General features: G+C 44.8%; 1 protein-coding gene across 3 annotated transcripts in view; it reads right to left on the bottom strand.

The window, feature by feature from the left end:
• Window positions 1–18,217, bottom strand: part of LOC119395873 (glutamate receptor ionotropic, kainate 2) — a 204,913-nt gene that overhangs the window by 97,495 nt on the left and 89,201 nt on the right. For 2 of the 3 annotated variants that reach the window (XM_037662879.2, XM_037662878.2), the window contains exons 4-7: window positions 12,106–12,369; window positions 9,704–9,891; window positions 8,093–8,146; window positions 3,528–3,707 (exon numbers count right to left, since the gene is read on the bottom strand). In XM_037662879.2, coding sequence (XP_037518807.1) covers window positions 3,528–3,707; window positions 8,093–8,146; window positions 9,704–9,891; window positions 12,106–12,369 — 686 coding nt within the window. The remainder of the gene's footprint in view (window positions 1–3,527; window positions 3,708–8,092; window positions 8,147–9,703; window positions 9,892–12,105; window positions 12,370–18,217) is intronic. The other variant, XM_049416801.1, reaches the window with a different exon arrangement.

Here is an 18,217-nt window from a genome sequence, read left to right as displayed (position 1 = left end):
GTTCTTTTGCTGAATTCAAGTATATCTCAAGAAGGCGGTGACAGTTTCTTTATGGGCAACGGGGCGCGAGGAAGCCTTCTACATGATATATTAACTGTTTAAAGTGAACTGGAGCTTAGCGGCGCAAGCTCTTTATACTGTGAAAGCAGATACTGAACATGTCATGCTTTACGCTCAGTCGGTTTTCAACTAAGCCGGCTTCGCTTTAGCGTTCACTTTTGAAGTGCTGGAACAAGTGTAAAATGTGCACAAGGAAGCTTTCTTCGTGCGTGCAGTTGGGAACTAAAGTATGGTCACGTTTCTGTATATCGTGAGTGCGCCTGACGTGATAGCTAGCCGCACAAGTTTGCAAAGGTATATAGCTCGACGAATGATGAAGTTCATGTTTATCCCAACGAAGCTATAATAAATTCCGCTGCATGAGTACAGCTACGGAATTAAGAGTGTCTATTAGCTCGCGGGCTCCTATGTGAATACGTGCAAATACAAAAGTCAATTTACTCTGCAATCACCGAACCAAGATGTTTAAGTTTTCGTGTATAAAAGCCTAACGAAATCGATGCCAGGCGCAGACGAACGAGGATAGGATAACGATATGAGCAGCGTGCTCGATTGTTACCTTTTACGTTCTACTGCCTCAGTTCTCCGGTGCTGCGCGCTTCTTTCATCATGTCGTTCCAATTCGCACAAGTTTCTGCGCTTCCAAACTTCAAATTGAGTGTCATATTCTACTGACAACAGCAAACAGAACATTTTATTGTACCCTCAAGTTTTCACAAAACGAAAAAAAATCCGCGAAATTGTAAAAAACTGCGCTATTCAATCACAGCAAGAAAACTTCTTCAGGCAGCAATAAAGATTAATATCGCAATTCGCAAGGTTGCGTCTCGGTAAGAGGACAAACACTTTGTTGACAAGCACTTAAGGTGGACAAGCACACTGTGTTGCATTCCACTCTGGAAAGTATTACTGATATGTGGAAAGGACGTTTGTGAAACGTTTCTGAAGAATAGGGATGAGTCCATGTGTGATGTAAATAAGATACGAAATTAATGGGCTTTAGGTGCTCCTACAAATAGAGCTCGCAGAATTCCTATAGATATTTCTTATACAGTCACAACTTTGTAAGCTTCCTGCTTCCTGTGCAGTTTTTCACATTTCGCAGTTCTCCCAAATTCTTTAAAGAAATTGAAGGCCCTCCAGTGCAACTCCACTGCTCAGTTTCACTAGAACTTCACTTGTCCTCAAGAATACCGCTCGATTCATTCGAACGGGTGTAGCGATTCTTTTAAAATAATTCCCGCGTTGTATGTAGAGTACAGCCGGGTTGAAATTTGAAAGAATTTAGGCTCTATATTAGCACAATTTTGACTCGAACACTTACACCAGAGCCAACATTGCATTTAGCGCCCATGTTTAAAGCATCATCGCGCGGTTGTTACGAACATAACCGTTATGCTAAACGGTTATGCATAACCGTTATGCTAAACAAATCGTGTTGCGTTTCTACCTGTTAATGCTCTACATGTCTGCTAATAAGTGGCATCTTAGCGGGCCCCAGCAAATCTTCGTGAATATAGCAAGTTAATAATAATAATAATATTTATTTTCACCAATACAAAGTTGATGGAGGGGGTGCGAATATAAGCGACTGTTCGCTTGAATACGTTCGCACCCCCCTAACATCACACCCCTAACATCTATAATTTAGCAATAACATAAATTCGAATCAGCAGGCGGCGGTGCTGGCAGAAAAAAAAGAAACACAATGCAATAAACATATATACAAACACAGGTCAAACGTCAGTACATGAACTACAAATACACTAAACAATATTTACGCGTAGCAGTGACGGATTTTTCCTTATTTTTATCCTTAGGCACGTAATTTCAAGAAGTTTTAAATGTCAGATCTGTTGATAAGATATTGGCGTAGTTGAGAAAAGGTGATGTCTGCATGGCAATACCTGAGGAATATAGTCTGTTTAAATGTAACGGTAGCTGATAGGTAATTTTTTGTTGTCCATAATTAGTTCTCGTACGAGGAAGCATCCAATGTGGTTGATCAAGTGTGGTTGAAGCATCCAGTGTTCTGAATCCAAACTGAGTATCACTGATTATATTATGGGCCTGTAGAAATTTGTCGATCCGCTTCAGTATGGTTTTTTCAAGACATTTAGAAAAAAACAGGAAGGATAATAATTGGCCTATAGTTGCCAAAGTCATTTTGTCAGCCTTTTGGCAAGCACAATTACTTTTCCTATTTGCATAGCGAACGGAAAGGTTGCGGTTTTCAGACACAAATTAAATATGTGCGTAAGTGGCGCGCAAATTACACCCATTGCATATTTCACTGGACGAATCTGTATGTTGTTTAAGTCACATGAAGTAAAGTTTGACAGCTCTGAAAACGTGTCTGTTACTTCTATCTCCCTTACTGGTTCAAGAAACAGAGTCGACGGGCACCTGGCAATAGGAGAGTCGTGGGAGTACGGTGATGTAGAATGATCCCTAGCGAGGTACAAACTGAAGGCCTCAGCTAACTTTTCACCTGTATAAACTTCTTCTTTATGAATGATTTTGTCGAAATGTTTATCCTCAACAAAGTTTACTCCAGAGACCGCATTTCTTTCCATAATTTATCGGGTTGCCTAAATGAATTTTCATATTCATTTTCATAATACCGCCTTCTCGCATTTCGTTTATCACTGGTTAACTTGTTTCTATAGTTTTAAAACTCTTTAAATAGATGTGTGCTTTTGGAGGCAATATATGTGTTGTAGAGCTTAGTCGTCTGCTTAATGCGTGCATGAGGTTCATTACGTATCTAGGCTTTTATCTTTCTCATAGTACGTTTCTTTCTTAGCGGAAAGTGTCTGTTGTAAACGACACAAATTTACTAAGAAAGTTCTATGAAATTTACCAAGAAATTTATTAATAAAGTCTCAAAGCCAGCTACTAATCGCTTCCTCTTCTCTGGAGAAATGATGCTATTTACTCAAGATCACTGCGTGACTGACTCATGTTCCAGGCCACTGGCTGATTTGAACATGGCGCGCTCGGTTGTAACTGCGGCCGTAGCGGGAGGCCTCCACTTGTCGGCGCGTGCGCGAGAACAAAAAAGTGCTCAAGGTCACGAGACGCGCGTGACGTACCTTCTTCTCCCGTGCCATCCTCCCTGCTTAGCTTCGAGCGCTTTCGTCGAGAGAAGAGAGAAAGCAATTAAAGAGAGCGACAAAATTTTGTAACTCCGCTCGTACAGGACGGATTCTATACATTTTTGTGGCGATTGATTCATGAGGCAATAAACTCCTTTCTTGAAGCCCTTCCATGACTACTTGGAAAACTGTTGCAGGGCCCCTTTAAGGGGCACGTGCACGTTATCGTCTTTAAATCATTATGTTCCGTCATTCACAGACACCTACTTACAAATGTGTAATTCGGATATGAGCCTGCGTATAGCGGCATTTGACAAGCTGCAACCTCTGTAAGCTAAAATATGCTCGAGCCAATGGTGGTCCACTCACCCGGACAGGGTTCCTGGACGATCTATGGCCTAGGAAAATGGGGTAAAGCCCTTTGTGAGCGTACGCCTCACGTACCGCACCGATGTCTTGCTCCCACAACTCCCTGTTCAGCAGTTCGAAGCCAGTCAGGTTGGTGCCCGAATTGTGGAAGTGCGTGAGGTCCAGGGTATGCATATCCTGCTTTGAAGAAACATTGAATCAAAACATGCACGCATTGTCGATGAGGATGAAATGCATGTATTTGAAGTACCATGAAAGCACAGGCTTGTTCTTTTACACAATACAATTCAATAGACAAAATAAAGATCTGCCACTGCGAGTTCTTGTTTGTTTTTGATAGCTCCGGTTGTTTCGCCTTGGCCTCTAATGCACGTATGGGGTCATTCCTTATTTGGCCAACACATTGCAAAGATTGAAATTCCACTAGCACATAAATACAACACGAAGAAAGAAATTTAACGGTTGACGATTGTTCTGACTTCTTGTGGCTATTGGCCTCGAGGAGTTACGGAGTCGCCCTCTGTCGGACGCGCCTCGATTGCGTGCTAGGCAGGATACCGCCGGCGCGCTCCCCATAGGTTTTGCTCTCGGCGCTCTACAAAAACACCTCGCGGAAGCCCTCCAGGGCATTTCTGTAAGTACTTTCGAAATGAACTGTGTTCTTTGCTGTCAAAATAATCATTTTCGACGAACTGAAAGCACAAGATTGTCTACAGTCGCTGTCTCTTTGCAGAAAACCGAGCACCCGCGTCACTCTGTCACCGCGTTGGAGACCCCTGAACCGGCTCATTGCGTGAAAGGTAGTCAGTCACTCTCTGAGTGCAAACTGTGAAATATCTCGTTAGAGCAGACTGCCTGTATAACCAAACGGAGCATAACAGAAAGAAGCCCAAAGCGAGCGATCGCACGGGTTCGCGACGACTGACGGTGCCTCTGCATGTATGAGCGTCTGCATGTATGTTCGTACTGATGGTTTCGCTTTTGCTACGAGCGCGTCTTGGCACCGCGCTGTGAACTTTAGGCCGCAAAACATGAGAATTTGTGAGTAAACAAACAACTATGTTGCGCGGGCGCTATCAGAGCAGTTCAAAAACAATTTCCTTACAACTGCGGCTTCGGTGCGCATGACAACTTTGTGATCTGCCGTCCCGACGATTCAGTTTTTTTTTTCTTTTTCGGTCTAAATTCGGGTACGTTTCAATGTCATTTGACAAGTTGTTTCGCACTGCATATTGATCGGTCTTCTCAGCGGACAAATGCCGCTGCTTCTGTTTCTTTATTCAGCGCATTAGTTTCGTTTGGTGCTCACACAAAACGTGAGCAAATGACACGACTTTTTTTATTGCTCCTTAATTATCGTTCCGTTTGCATTCCAGTGAACTTGCCGCTCTCTGTCATCAACAAATTCATAGACCAAAGCTTCACCAATTCGAGGTTGCTGGTGGAAGGAGAAGTAGTCTACGAGATCGAGCATGTAGTAGCATGCGACGCCTAGGAAAAGAAAGAAAATACAGTAACCTTTGCCGGACTTGTTCTGCAAACTAGGACCCACATGAACCTGAAATAGCGGTGAATAAAATAGAAGGTATTTCAGCAACCAGCAGCCGCAAAACAGGATAGTAATTATTTGGCGTGTACCCGAGCAATTTTGGCAGCAGTGTCGTGTCTAACGCCAACAGGGTGGCTTTCACACGTAAATAAATGAGGCTCCAAGAAAATACCTGGGGTGGTTGGCCGGTGGGCCGATCACGGAGGCAATGCAAAATTTATGTAGCTTATGAAGCAATGCATGCCTCATCAAATGGGAAGGTTGCCCGTCGGCGTCCCGCGTCGGCGGCGTCAACACGAGTGATGCAAAAAATAATCGTCACGTGATGGTGTCACCACATGACGTCATCATGACGTCACAGATTGCCAAAATATGTAGCGGCATTATGACGTCACATAATGTGACGTCACATGATGACGTATTCACACGTCATGGTCGCTTTGCATTGCCTCCGTGATCGGTCACGGAGGCCGTGCAAAACCGCGTTAGGCGCAGAACGCTTTTGGAGGGGGCCGCGGGAGAATCAGTACAACTACTGACAAGATAAGAAGATGGCTTTCGCCTTCTAGTCATCTTTAACGAATGCATAAGGGACCCTGTGCGTTTTTTAATTCAACATATCTAAACAATGACTTGCGCATCTGCAGCCGATTTTGTGGACGCTGAGCACGGGGCCGACGATCAAGAGGTCGCATTGGAGGGTTCTGAGATGGCATCGCACGTGGTAAAAGGTAGCGCTTTTACCATCCTGTGGCGGATAAGCATCATTTGCCGGCGGGAAGCGCGCGCGAGCCATCGTCTCAGTGCGCGCTGTCTGCTACTCACCGAAAATCGCAGGCCCCACGCAGTAACAAAAGTCGTCGTCGCGGAAGTGCTTGTTGCACACAAGACTCGTAGCGGATGGCTACATGCCGGTTCTTAGTTTTACAACCCATGCTTCACGCTGTTTCTTGTCCCGCGGTTACCGGTGCAGGCTGACACTGGGCTCGGTTGCGTAAACGCGGCACTGCGGCACCGAGCGGTAGAGCCCCATGTTCGTCGCCTTCGGAGGCAGCCACTCTATTACAATGGTTTCAGTTGAGTAGAAAATGCGAGGAAACTTCCGAATTTGAACAGACCGCAGCGCATGTGGGACTTGAAACTCGTTTTCAAAGCACGCGGCAGTGCGCCACAAGCAGCCGACGCGGCCGCTGAGACCACGTGATCCTGCCAAGCACGTCACGCCGACGGTGGCGCCGGCGTTTCCAGTGGTGGGCCTCGAGGCCAATAGGTCCATATCTGCTGAAAAATCGTCGTTAGAGGTTTCGGGCAGATACGAAAAGGAAATGTCACAGAAAAAGTATCGGCAGATCCCACGCAGTGTGGGAATCGAGGTAATGTAAAGCAGCCAGCAAAGAGCTGCATACATCGTCTTGTTTGCCATTGAGGCTTATGAAGTCATTCATGTCGTGACATCTAGTTCGCTATATATCGCGAGATTGTCATACATGCATGCGTGTATAATCTGGTATATGCCATGCTAATGAAACATATATTCTGCTACATATATACGATGCGTGACCTGCCATTCATGTTCGTCACGACCTCTTGTCATGCCATACCAATTTAGGTATATATCCAGTAAACAAAATGGCCGGGAGTGCACCATGAGCTGTCAACTAAAGTGTCATTTAAATCATACCCTACATGACAAGCGTGTCATGATTTTCGTGTTACCACCTGTTATTTATGTTCGTCTCACAGTCACGTCACGAGATACCAATTTCGGGGTAGATCAAGCTAGCGAAACGGCCGCCAGCGCGCCATGACCATGACATGCAAGTCATGCTGTGCAAGACATGCATGTCATGATTTTCGTGTTACCACCTTCTATTTGTGTTCATCACACAGTGACGTCGCGCGATACAAATTTTGGTGCATATCAAGGTAGCGAAACGGCCGCCAGCGCCCCATGAGCGTGGAACGTAAGTCATGCTGTACATGACATACATGTCATGATTATCATGTTATCTCGTGTTATTTATCTTCCTTACACAGTCACGTCGCAAGATACCAATTTTGGTGTATATAAAGCTAGCGAAACGGCCGCCAGCACACCATGAGTGGTGAACGTAAGTCATGCTGCACATGCAAGGTGTGTGACCGGGCTAGTTGGTATTCCATATTGACGTGAACAGCGCGTGTAATACACAAGGACGAAGAAACGACGAGGACTAGCACTGACTTCCAACTGTTCTTACTTCCTACTTGTTCTCGTTTTCCATGTTTGTGTTAATAAATTTCAGTTGGAAGTCAGCGCTAGTCCTCGTCGTTTCTTCGTCCTTGTGTATTACACGCGCTGTTCACGTCAATATGCTGCACATGACATGCGTGTCATGATTTTCATGTTAACTCGTGTCATTTATGTTCGTAACACAGTCACGTCGCAATATACTAATTTCGGTGTGTATCAAGCTAGCGAAATGGCCGCCAGCGCACCATGAGCGTAGCATGTAAATCGTGCTGTACATGACACTCGTGTCACGATTTTCATGTTATGACTTGTCATTTATGTTCGTCATACACTCATGTTACGCCATACCAATTTTGGTGTACATTCGATTAACCAAGCGGCCAGGAGAGCACAGTCATAGATAGATAGATAGATAGATAGATAGATAGATAGATAGATAGATAGATAGATAGATAGATAGATAGATAGATAGATAGATAGATAGATAGATAGATAGATAGATAGATAGATAGATAGATAGATAGATAGATAGATAGATAGATAGATAGATAGATAGGCTCAAAGTCGCAGAAGTTCGCTAAGAAATGCTTCGCATTTAAAAACGTCCAGCTTATTGCTATCAGGTTTGAAGCGTATGCTCGTTCAGGCACTGCAATATTTTAGTAAATGAACTTGAAATGATGAGCGACAGCATTGTTTCACAAAATCTATTTCACGAAATCTATCTATGTGGCGTACATACATGTCTTGAAATTATTTGAAGAAAAACGGCTCACAACTCACCAGTGTCGTCACAATGTAGCTGTGGTACTCGGTTATAAGTCCTACTTTCTGCGCCTGAAAATGAAATTAACAGCTTTAAGAAAACAAGCAACGTTTTGCGTATTCTGCTGTCATCAAGAAATAATGAAATGCGATCACGCAGAAATGAAGATCGCGGCGTTGGTACATATAAACGCACGCACGAAGTCACAATGCTGCACTTGTTTTCGATAAGTGAAATTTAAGGATAATACTGACTCCAAAAGCATGGCACGTGCATCTTATGACTTCATTTGTGTTTGATTAATTTACGCAGGGCACTAATGAACGCCTTCTCACATAAGTATCTTATAAGAGTTTCTTCAGTAGAAAGAAATTGTAAAGTATAATGGATGATACCAACAACACATCAGCCTCCACATAATTTGACAATATCAGCAGGAAACCAGCATCTAATTTGAAGAATATGTGACAACTATTTTTTAAGTAAGCGCTGTGATGGTGTTTGATATTCCTGCATTTGTTACTATATCTCCACTTCGGTGAAGTTCCTTTGTAATGTTAAGCTGCTCTTCAGTACCTGTAGTACAGTATATTGGAGGAAATACCGCTACTGTAACAGTGGAATTCGTTCCTTGCTAGTGGTAGTTACTGTGGCTAGAAACATCGCATAATGTTTTATTTATTTATTGATGTGATTGTTAATTTCAAATATGTTGTCACTCTAGCGTCCACACATGTGTTGCAGCGTAGAAACACGCCAGCCTAACAGGAACCAATTCAACAACACTGCAAACAGCTACAACATCGACATTGTGTTACGCCGTGAATGAACATTAAAACATTACTGTTTGCATGCTCGTCATAAGGCACGGCATGCAAAAGTGACAGATTTATGCGTCACGTAAGGGTATACGACCGTATTTAGAGCGTATAGCTTTTCATTTCAATAATTATTCGGTTTTATTAAAACTCTTACACGTGAGACTGGTTAGCGCAAGGCACACCATGACGTTGCAGAACCTTTAAAATATTTTTTTGTCGACGCTGATTAAAGTTTATGTCTGAGACGAATAGTAGGGTAATAAATTATGGACCACACTCAAGGTGGCGTCTATTAGGCCAGATGCTACTGCAACTTACATAAGCATAGCCAACTGCTGGAGTGGTGCATTAGATCTGGAGGACCAGCAACTCCGCTCGCCACTATCACTGTGCGTTCAGCGTTTATTGCCTCGCAGGGCACAAGTTCACCTTATCTATGTTATTTTCATGAAGCTTCTCTTGCATTTTTAAACTACCTTATACTTTGAATTGCCCCCCCCTCCTCAAAGCAGAAAATAATATTCCACCACGGTGCATAGGTAATGACCAGTGATTTCAACGTGTCTTTCTAGACGTACCAGATAAGCCAAGGAAATAATAATTATACACCATATTTTGCTTAACATTACAAAGTTCTCATACATGGCTCGTTCCAATGCGGATATTACTTAGTTGAGTCATATATCACGTATACAGAAGGGGCAACACATACTCAAGCGTTCAGCCTTAAGTAGTTAAGGTGCCGGAAAGTGAACCGTGAACCATGTCTTCCAAGTCAGGTGTGTTCCACAGCATGACTGCCCTTACCACTCCTAGAACCTCGGCAAGTCTCTCGGCGGCAAGGTCGAGGACAACGTTGCTGTCTCCAGAGTTGGCAGTTTCCCTTAGCAATGGTCTTGGGTCTTCGTTTGCTGGCAGCATTCGAAGGGACACCGGCACCGGCTTGCCGTCAGACGACGATCGCAGGTTGAGGAGCCCACGTAGTCCTAGCAGAGCTGGGATACAAAGGAAGAAACTATGGCCGTGTATAGCGAAGTACGCAAAAATATATGAAAACTGTCACGACCAACTACCTATTCTGTTCGCGTCTAGACTAAGGCCGTCCCAAAGGACCACCAATTATTGCTGTCTTGAGGGGCGTATGCGTCATTGCTCATTTGAGCCTCGTCTTGTGTTTGCGCCCAGTACCATTATGAATGCCTTGCGGTAGCCTGGCCGTATACTATGCCTGCTAGCTTCCTTATTTCATAAACCACGGGCATCAGGCGGTTTAATAGCGAGCATGGTGGCACACTTAAATAGAGACGCAATGTCGAAACGAGCGCATTTTCAATGAAACTTGGCTGAAAACGTGGTGCAAGTGGTCAAGTATAACCCGCTTCCCTACGATATTTTACCTGATGACTCTATCTTGGATTCCCCACACAAAAACAGCATTGTAGGCAGACCTTATCCACCGAACAACCCCGTATCCCCGCTCCTTTTTCCACCTAATTTCCAGTTGCGGCCTAGAGCTCCCCCTTCAATGAAATAAATGTTTCATTGATTGATTGATTGATTGATTGATTGATTGATTGATTGATTGATTGATTGATTGATTGATTGATTGATTCATTCGTTCATTCATTCATTCATGCTTTTTCTAGTGTTATCTGTGCTTCTGGTTCCGTTTCCATATTATTTCTGTAATATTAGGCTTTCTGCTCGACGTTATTTTGCCGAATAGTGTTGCTCCCAACACAAATTATGCATAATCTCCTCAGATTCAAGATGGCCTTAAATACTTTAGTGCTCATAAGTTCTGTCGGTAAATACATTCACCTACCAAGTATCACAGGCCCTGAATCTTATAGTAACAAATTGTACCAACATTGAACCGCCCATTTCGCTCCATGACACTGAATGAAAGCTTGTATTCGTTTTTGAGGCAAAAGCCTATATGCCTCAGGCTTCAAGAGTATTTGCGAGATTTGACGAGACATGGCGATACTTCGCGAGACCTTTTAATCGGAAGCGGCATCTCGATTGGTGAAAAAAGACTAATAATAAAAGCCGGTCAAAATTCACATGATGCTCATGGGAATAAATGCGTGCCCACCGGCGTACAAAAAGTCACTTGACCTCCGTGTCACATGACTTCATCATGACGTCAGAACTGGTTATAATTTGACATTACCATGATGTCGTCAGATGGCATACAGGTAAAATCGCCGCTTCGTCGTGGTGTCGAGTGCGACACCACGTGAAGTGCAGAACGTTGTTTTTTTATGGGGGGGGGGGGGGGGAGAAGGAAGTCAATACGATACGTTGAGAAGACAGTGAGTCTTCTGAATAGCTGCCTCCCCTTATGGGTACTTGCCTCAAGATAGGTGCTATCCTCAAATAGCAAGGTATTCAGCATGTGCTTCCCTACCCGCCGCCCCGAAAAAGATTCCTCGCAACGGCCTTGCCCATGATATACTCGTAACTGCTAAAAGTGCACAAAGAAGTCGGTCCAAATGGCAATGGCTTACTGAAAGCAATAAAAAAATTCTGTATAAGGCACTGCTCGCCTGCTGCTTTGCATGACATCGTCTCCCACATTGAGTGGGATCTGTCAAATTTTTTCATTATGTATCTTCAATAGCCCTCCCATAATCAGCGTGCCCCGCCACGGTGGTCTAGTGGTTATGGCGCTCGACTGCTGACCCGAAGGTCGCGGGATCGAATCCCGGTCACGGCGGCTGCATTTTCGATGGAGGCGAAAATGTCTGAGGCCCGTGTACTTAGATTTAGGTGCACGTTAAAGAACCGCAGGTGGTCTAAATTTCCGGAGCCCTCGACTACGGCGTCTCTCATAATCATATCGTGGTTTTGGGGCGTTGAACCCCAGATATTAATTAATTAATTAATCCCATACTCAGCGTGTTGTCCTGCGTGTAAAAGTGTATGCTTAAAATATCTTAGATATTTCATACTGATGTTTACATTTTTCATGCATAGCATTTATTGATGTAAGATTAGCATTATAACATTCTTGTGTGTCGCCCGATTTTCTTATGACAATTTATTTATTTATTTGAAATTACCCTACACGGCCACATGGGCATTATTGCAATGTCCACATTGTTCTACTGTTGTTCCATTATTTGTACTTTATTGTGCTATGGCCACGTTTTCAGTGGCTTTGTAGGTGCACTGGAAGAAAAAGAATTAGTAGTGCACTTCACCTTCTGGCCTCTCGTAGATTATGGTGAAGTGGTTCCATCGTTGTGCTTCAACAAGATCCTGAAGAGCCTTGCTGAGCTCCACGGGCGAAGGCGAAAGCGTGATGGATACCGAGTCGGGAGCGATTCGCGATTGCTTATCTTCGTCACGGTGGGAGTAGAAGTGTGCAATCCGGTGCCTGAAGCAAGCGGTGCGTACCAGCGAAGATGTTTCGGGTTCCAGTGGTCCCAGTACTGCCAGAACACCTTGCTCCAGGAGTCCGCACACTGACCGAAATGACAAATATATGCATACACGACGTTATAGAGAAGCACTTCTATTATTTCCGCTGATTAGTGGTAGTTGAAAGACACGCAAAAGATTCACCCAGTTCAACATCCCGAAGCAAAGTGTGCGTCTTGACACTATAATAGGTGGTGTTTTCCATGGAGAAAGAAGTTTACTACCTTGGATTCATCATTGTTTTCTTTAAGTACACTCATCTTGTCGCAGATTGTACACATTCTCAATGTCAAAGTGGGGCAGTCGTGACCATAAATTTAGGAAATGGCCCTGTCTTCAGGCAATTTTCGCGACAAGACACTGCCACGATGCGCCTTCATTCAACGTTTGTTGAATCTTCGTCACGAGAGGTTTCGGTGGGACGTAACCGATGGGCCGCGTTACCCGTACGCCCGGCACTCCCAGTTTCCGTATCGCCATTGAAATTCGATGATGAATACTTTTGTATGTCATAAATGCTGACAACCTACAGCTTCTGTCATAAATTGTGACAGCCTACAATCAACTGCCCTAAATTTGAAGATTAAAAAGTATAGAGTTGCTAAAAAATAGTGTCACTGTAGCTTTAGCTGCGTCAATATATTTCCGCCTCGACACAGAGTACGTATTCGGAGACTGCGGGAGTCTGATTATCATGACGCTTTTGTGAAAATTTTCTATCGCTGATGAAAAGAAAAACTTGTGCAGGTTGCTTGCGTAGCTGCTAAAAAAATCCCTGGAGTTTGCACGAAGTGGCACAAAGCTTGGTAGAGCTGACCTGGTCGATTCTAAAGTCTTTAGGCTAACATCCATTGCTGCTAAGTTGTAGGTGGTTCTTGCGAGGTTTTGCTACGTTGTAACTAGGTTTTGCTTGAGGATCGACCATCTTCGCAGTGCCAAGCTTTCTGTGACTTAGTGCAAACTTCCCGTATTTTTTTTACTATGCTTCTTCTATTCATTTCTCTCTCTTTCTTTTGATTTCTTTTAGTTTCTTTATCCGTTCTATCTTTCCTTCTCTTTGTTTTTTTTATTGTGTTAATCTCTATATGATTGACACTTGCTTCCTTTTTCTTTCAATTTTTTTCTCTCTCTGTTTCTTTCTCTTTCTTTGGTTCTCTGTTTCTCTTTCTGCATTTCTTTATCTCTATGACTTTCTTTCTAATCTTTATATGGCATCCTTTACTCTCTCCCCTTCTCCTCTCCTCCTCCTCACTCTCACCTCTTTTTCCTACCCCCTTGCTATGCGATGCTATACAAGGCTATGCTATTTTCAGTCAGGGTGCCTGGATAGCCGAGTACTTAAGACGCTTGCCTTCCGATCGTGGGTACGCGGTTTCGAATCCCGCCGCGTTGTGAGGATTTTTTTTTGTGCCAACATCTTCTCTCTTTCTCGTTTCTTACCGCCTTTAGCTGAGTTTAACGTTGACGAGTTAATGAATAGGCTAATAAAATATTTCTGGCGCAACTGAGACAAGCAAGGAAACAAGAGAAGACAGGATAGGACGCCAGAATTTCAACTAGATTATCTTCCGCACAACACCCAAATATATATGATTCCAGATATGCGCACAAAGAGAGGGCGCAGCGAAAGTGACTATCACATAACACAATAAAAAAGCCGTCGCGCAGCGCTATCTAAAAATAAGCATTCATTCTTGTACAAGGAGATCGAAGTGACACTGACGCATTCATCCCCCTTCTTCTGTATGTGATATGCCTCAAGTACTTTGCGTGCTAACGTTTCCCTGCTTCTCCCCATCGCACGAGTTTCTCGGCGCCCAACAAGCTCTCGAAGATTTGTGCGCGCATTTCTTCTCAAAAAGGCAAGCTTTCATGCGAAAAGAAGCACTCTAGGCAATTTCTGAGTTGTATGCTGGGCATTGTTTATGAAATTTCGTTGAGCTCTGGCAAGTGGTACATAGGCCAAACAGGCCGCTGTGTTAATTATTACCTTAAGGAGCATATATTATCAATTAAGAATGGTGTGGGTTCACACATGATGTTCCATTGTGCTTCGTGCGGCTTGTTTTCTTGTTTCTCTCAGTTGCGCCACAAGTATCTTAATATTCTTTCCACCTCTTTCTTTATTTCGCATACTCTTTCTTGTTCTTCCTCTCACCCCCTTGCTATACGCCAGACAAATCGGCGCAATTTGCCTAATTTCTGTGGCACATACCCTTTCGTATAATTTTAATTATTTTCGTATAATTAATTTACCTATAATTTATTATAATTTCTGGGTCACGACATTACGCCGAGCGGGAACAGCTTCGCTGTCAGAATTGGTCCTTTTTAACGTCAAAATACTTCAGTTATCTTTATTAATGCCTCATTATTGGAGATTATGCCGTGGGTATTGTGCCACACACCTAAATTAAACTTCTTTTCACTTTTTTTGTCCTTCTTCACAGCAAAAAAAAAAATGCTAGAAAGAAGCACCGCTCTTCTAACTTACGAGTTCATCGCGGCACTCTGAGCTATTTCTTTTCGACTGCCTTTTCATAAATATTTCTATAATCCGCCGCGAGGTCCACATACATATAACGTGAGCTTCACCGGCCGCACTGTTCGTCGTGTCTTCAAAAATGAAGCACTTGTGAAAAAAAAGAACAGGTAGTCGAGTTTCGAGTTACGTCCAACAGTTACTTGAGCCACGATTTTTTAGTCGCAGTGCCATACACACAAACGCCATGCCAGCTAGCGCAATCAGGGCTTCAAGAGCGTGTCTGAGCACAGTCAGCGGAACAAGCGCATGTTAATTAAACGATAAACCCTGACTGCTGCGGACGGCTGTGCATTCATGCTTCGTAATTTTTCTTTTCTAATCCTAATTGAGGTTATTGCTCTTCCTGCCCATTTTTCTTTGTTTTCCACTGTCTGGTAGTTTCACAATACCCTGCTTTTGAGTGGCCTGCATTAGGGGTTCAGCTGGATTACGTAGGAGTGCGTATCAGAAATAAAGAGCTCGTTAACGTGCACGCGCATTGCAGCTTTCCTCGATGGATGACAAATGGAAGCGGGCCAATAAACTATTGCCACGATTACTTTCCGTTCTTTTTTTTTACTTTTCACAGTGACCTGAAACGCGATCGTGCAAGCACTTATAAAAGAATATTTTTGTCGCGCCCAATTGGTGCAGGCTCTGGCAAACGCCACGAAGGAGGACGCACGTGCGCGTCTCGACCAATCATGTGTAGCAAAAGCTTCGTTTCAATAGAACGCGCACGGGATCGTGCTCCAAGTTCCACCAACACAAACAAAAAAATTCACCGACGTTTACGATGCCACCTAATGCGAATTCTCAGCACAACTTCGTGTTGGGAAAACGTCAACTATGTTTGAAGTTTTGGCTATCCCAATGGTAGCAATGTAGCATTCGTTACATGTTGCCACAGAAGCGGCCAGCGCTCGAGGGTCACGCACACCACCCTGCATTGCAGGCGTCGCAAACCAAGCGAAACGCCGACAACCCCGTTACGACAAGCTAAGCCAGCCGCAGTTCATGTGCCAGCGCTGCATGCGCACGAGCTCCGACCGAGGGGCCAGCGAGCGTGACCGAGGAAGAAAGCGAGGCTAGAGGCCAGTGGCTCGTGGTATCGACAGCCGCGTTCGCTTTCTTTTGTACTCGTTCGCTCTATGGGTTACGCCAACAACGCCAACGGCGACGCCACTCAACGCAGGAACGGGCGCCTAAGAGCTGCGCTCTAAAAAACTTAAGGCAGCTTTGCAATAGTAGTGCCAATACTGAAAGGCGCGGGGAGCTGGATGGCCTTCTCTGTTTCTCTTTATTTTTATTTTTATTGCTCTTTCTCTCTGTTTTTTCGTCGATGTTGATTTCTGTCTCTTTCGTTCTCGCTTTATCTCTTTCTTTATCTATCTCTTTCTCTCTTCCTCGTTCTATCTCTTTCTCTCTCACTCTATTTCTTTCTCTCTTGCGCTCTGTTTTTTCTATCTGTTTTTCGGGTCTATTTCTTTCTATATCTTTCTCTCTCTGTATATTTCTGTCTCTGTATTTCCAACTCTTTCTGCCTTTTTACCCTTTCTTTCTCTCTATATTGTTACGGGGAGAACATATTTACACTACATATACACAAGATAAGTTCACCGGCTGGCAAGATGGCGCCCAGCTTGCAGTGTCTGTCGACGTCGTATTCTTTCTAGTATTCTTTGTCGTCCTTTTCAGCCCATTACATTATTTCCCGGCAGCTGAAGCACCGACCCGGTGCTAATCAGGAGGCAATCGAGTGATATGGCTTGAGCCGCGTAACGTGAACTACGTCAGTGCGAGGGTGAACGATGGTGGGGTCACTAGGGGTGATCTCGTAGGTTACGTCTGTCACTTGGCGTAAGATGCGGTAAGGGCCTGATTAGCGTGGAAGTATCTTCTCCGAAAGTCGAAGGCGGCGCGTGGGGGACCAAAGCAGAACCATATTACCGGGTGCATAGTGGACGTCACGATGGTGGACGCCTTTGCTTGCCCTGCGAGCCCCCAAGTCAGAGTCGAGCAACTTGGCGCGCCTCTTGGGCCTTCGTTATTGCCTCCCGAGCGTACTCCGACCAGTAAGTTAGATTGGACGGCAGAAGCGTGTCGAAAGGTAGCGTAGGGTCACGACCGTAACAAAAGAAAAAAATCGAGAGAACCCAGCGGTATCGTGTCGAGAAGAATTATATGCAAATGTGATAAACGATAACGGAGTGTCCCAGTCGCGATGGTCAGCGGAGACATACATGGATAGCATGTCAGTTAGAGTCCAATTGAGGCGCTCGGTTAGGCCGTTGGTTTGCAGATGACAAGCAGTTGAAAGCTTGTGTTTGGTGGCGCAGGAGCGTAGGAGGTAATAAACCACTTTGGAAAGGAAGTAGCTGCCGAGGAGCGCCGTGGTGTAGGATGACGTTCTCGCGGAGAAAGTCGGCAACGTCAGTTCCACAGCTAGTTGGGAGAGCCCGTGTGATCGCGTATCGGGTTGCATAATCGGTTGCTACTGCAATCCACCTATTTCCCGCAGCTGACATAAAAAAAGGGCGAAGGAGATCGACACCCACACGGTAGAATGGCTCTGATGGTATGTCAAGCGGCTGAAGACGTCCGGCACGATGGGTAGCAGGTTTTTTTTCCGTCGTTGACAAAGATCGCAGGCAGCAATATAATGGGAGACATCGCGGTACAGTCCAGGCCAGAAGAAGCGCCAGCGAATTCTGTCATAAGTCCGTGAAACGCCGAGGTGGCCGGCTGTCGGCATATCGTGAAGCTGGGCGAGAACAGTCTGGCGCAGGTGAGGAGGAACGACGAGTAGTCTGTCGGGGACATCAGCACGCATGTTGCAGTGGTACAATACACCATTGTGAAGCTCAAAAATCCGAAGGGAAGGGTCGGGCGTCGCCGATGTTAGCCTTTTCGTGCAACAAGGTGTCCCGCCGTTGCTCGATTCCAGTGTCGTGAAAAGCGGACAGAGAGAGAACGTCGGTAGAAAGGACGGCGGTAGAGCTGTCTGATGGGTCAACAGGATATCGGTACTAACAGTCGGCATCTTGGTGCAAGCTGCCGGTTTTGTACACAACTGAGTAGTCGAATTCCTGGAGGCGCAGAGCTTAACGACCAAGGCGGCCTGAAGGGTCTTTGAGGGACGAAAGCCAGCACCGAGCAAGAAAACGACCACCGGCAGCTGCGAGGTGCATCGCATCGAACGACCGTCGTGGCATCGTGCTGCTTCTGGACTAGAGCATGCGCGCGGAACAACACCGATAGCGACAGTGACATCCCAACTCAGCGGCTACATAAGGACAGTCGACACCCAGTGGCTTCGTGGTCATGGCGAAAGTGTTGTCATGAGGACTGAGCCGATTATTCTGCTG

The sequence above is a fragment of the Rhipicephalus sanguineus genome, chromosome 6 (genome assembly GCF_013339695.2).
Source record: "Rhipicephalus sanguineus isolate Rsan-2018 chromosome 6, BIME_Rsan_1.4, whole genome shotgun sequence".
Classification (NCBI taxonomy): Eukaryota; Metazoa; Arthropoda; class Arachnida; order Ixodida; family Ixodidae; genus Rhipicephalus; species Rhipicephalus sanguineus.
Note: the sequence above shows the minus strand (reverse complement) of the source record. Positions and strands in the feature narration are given on the sequence as shown.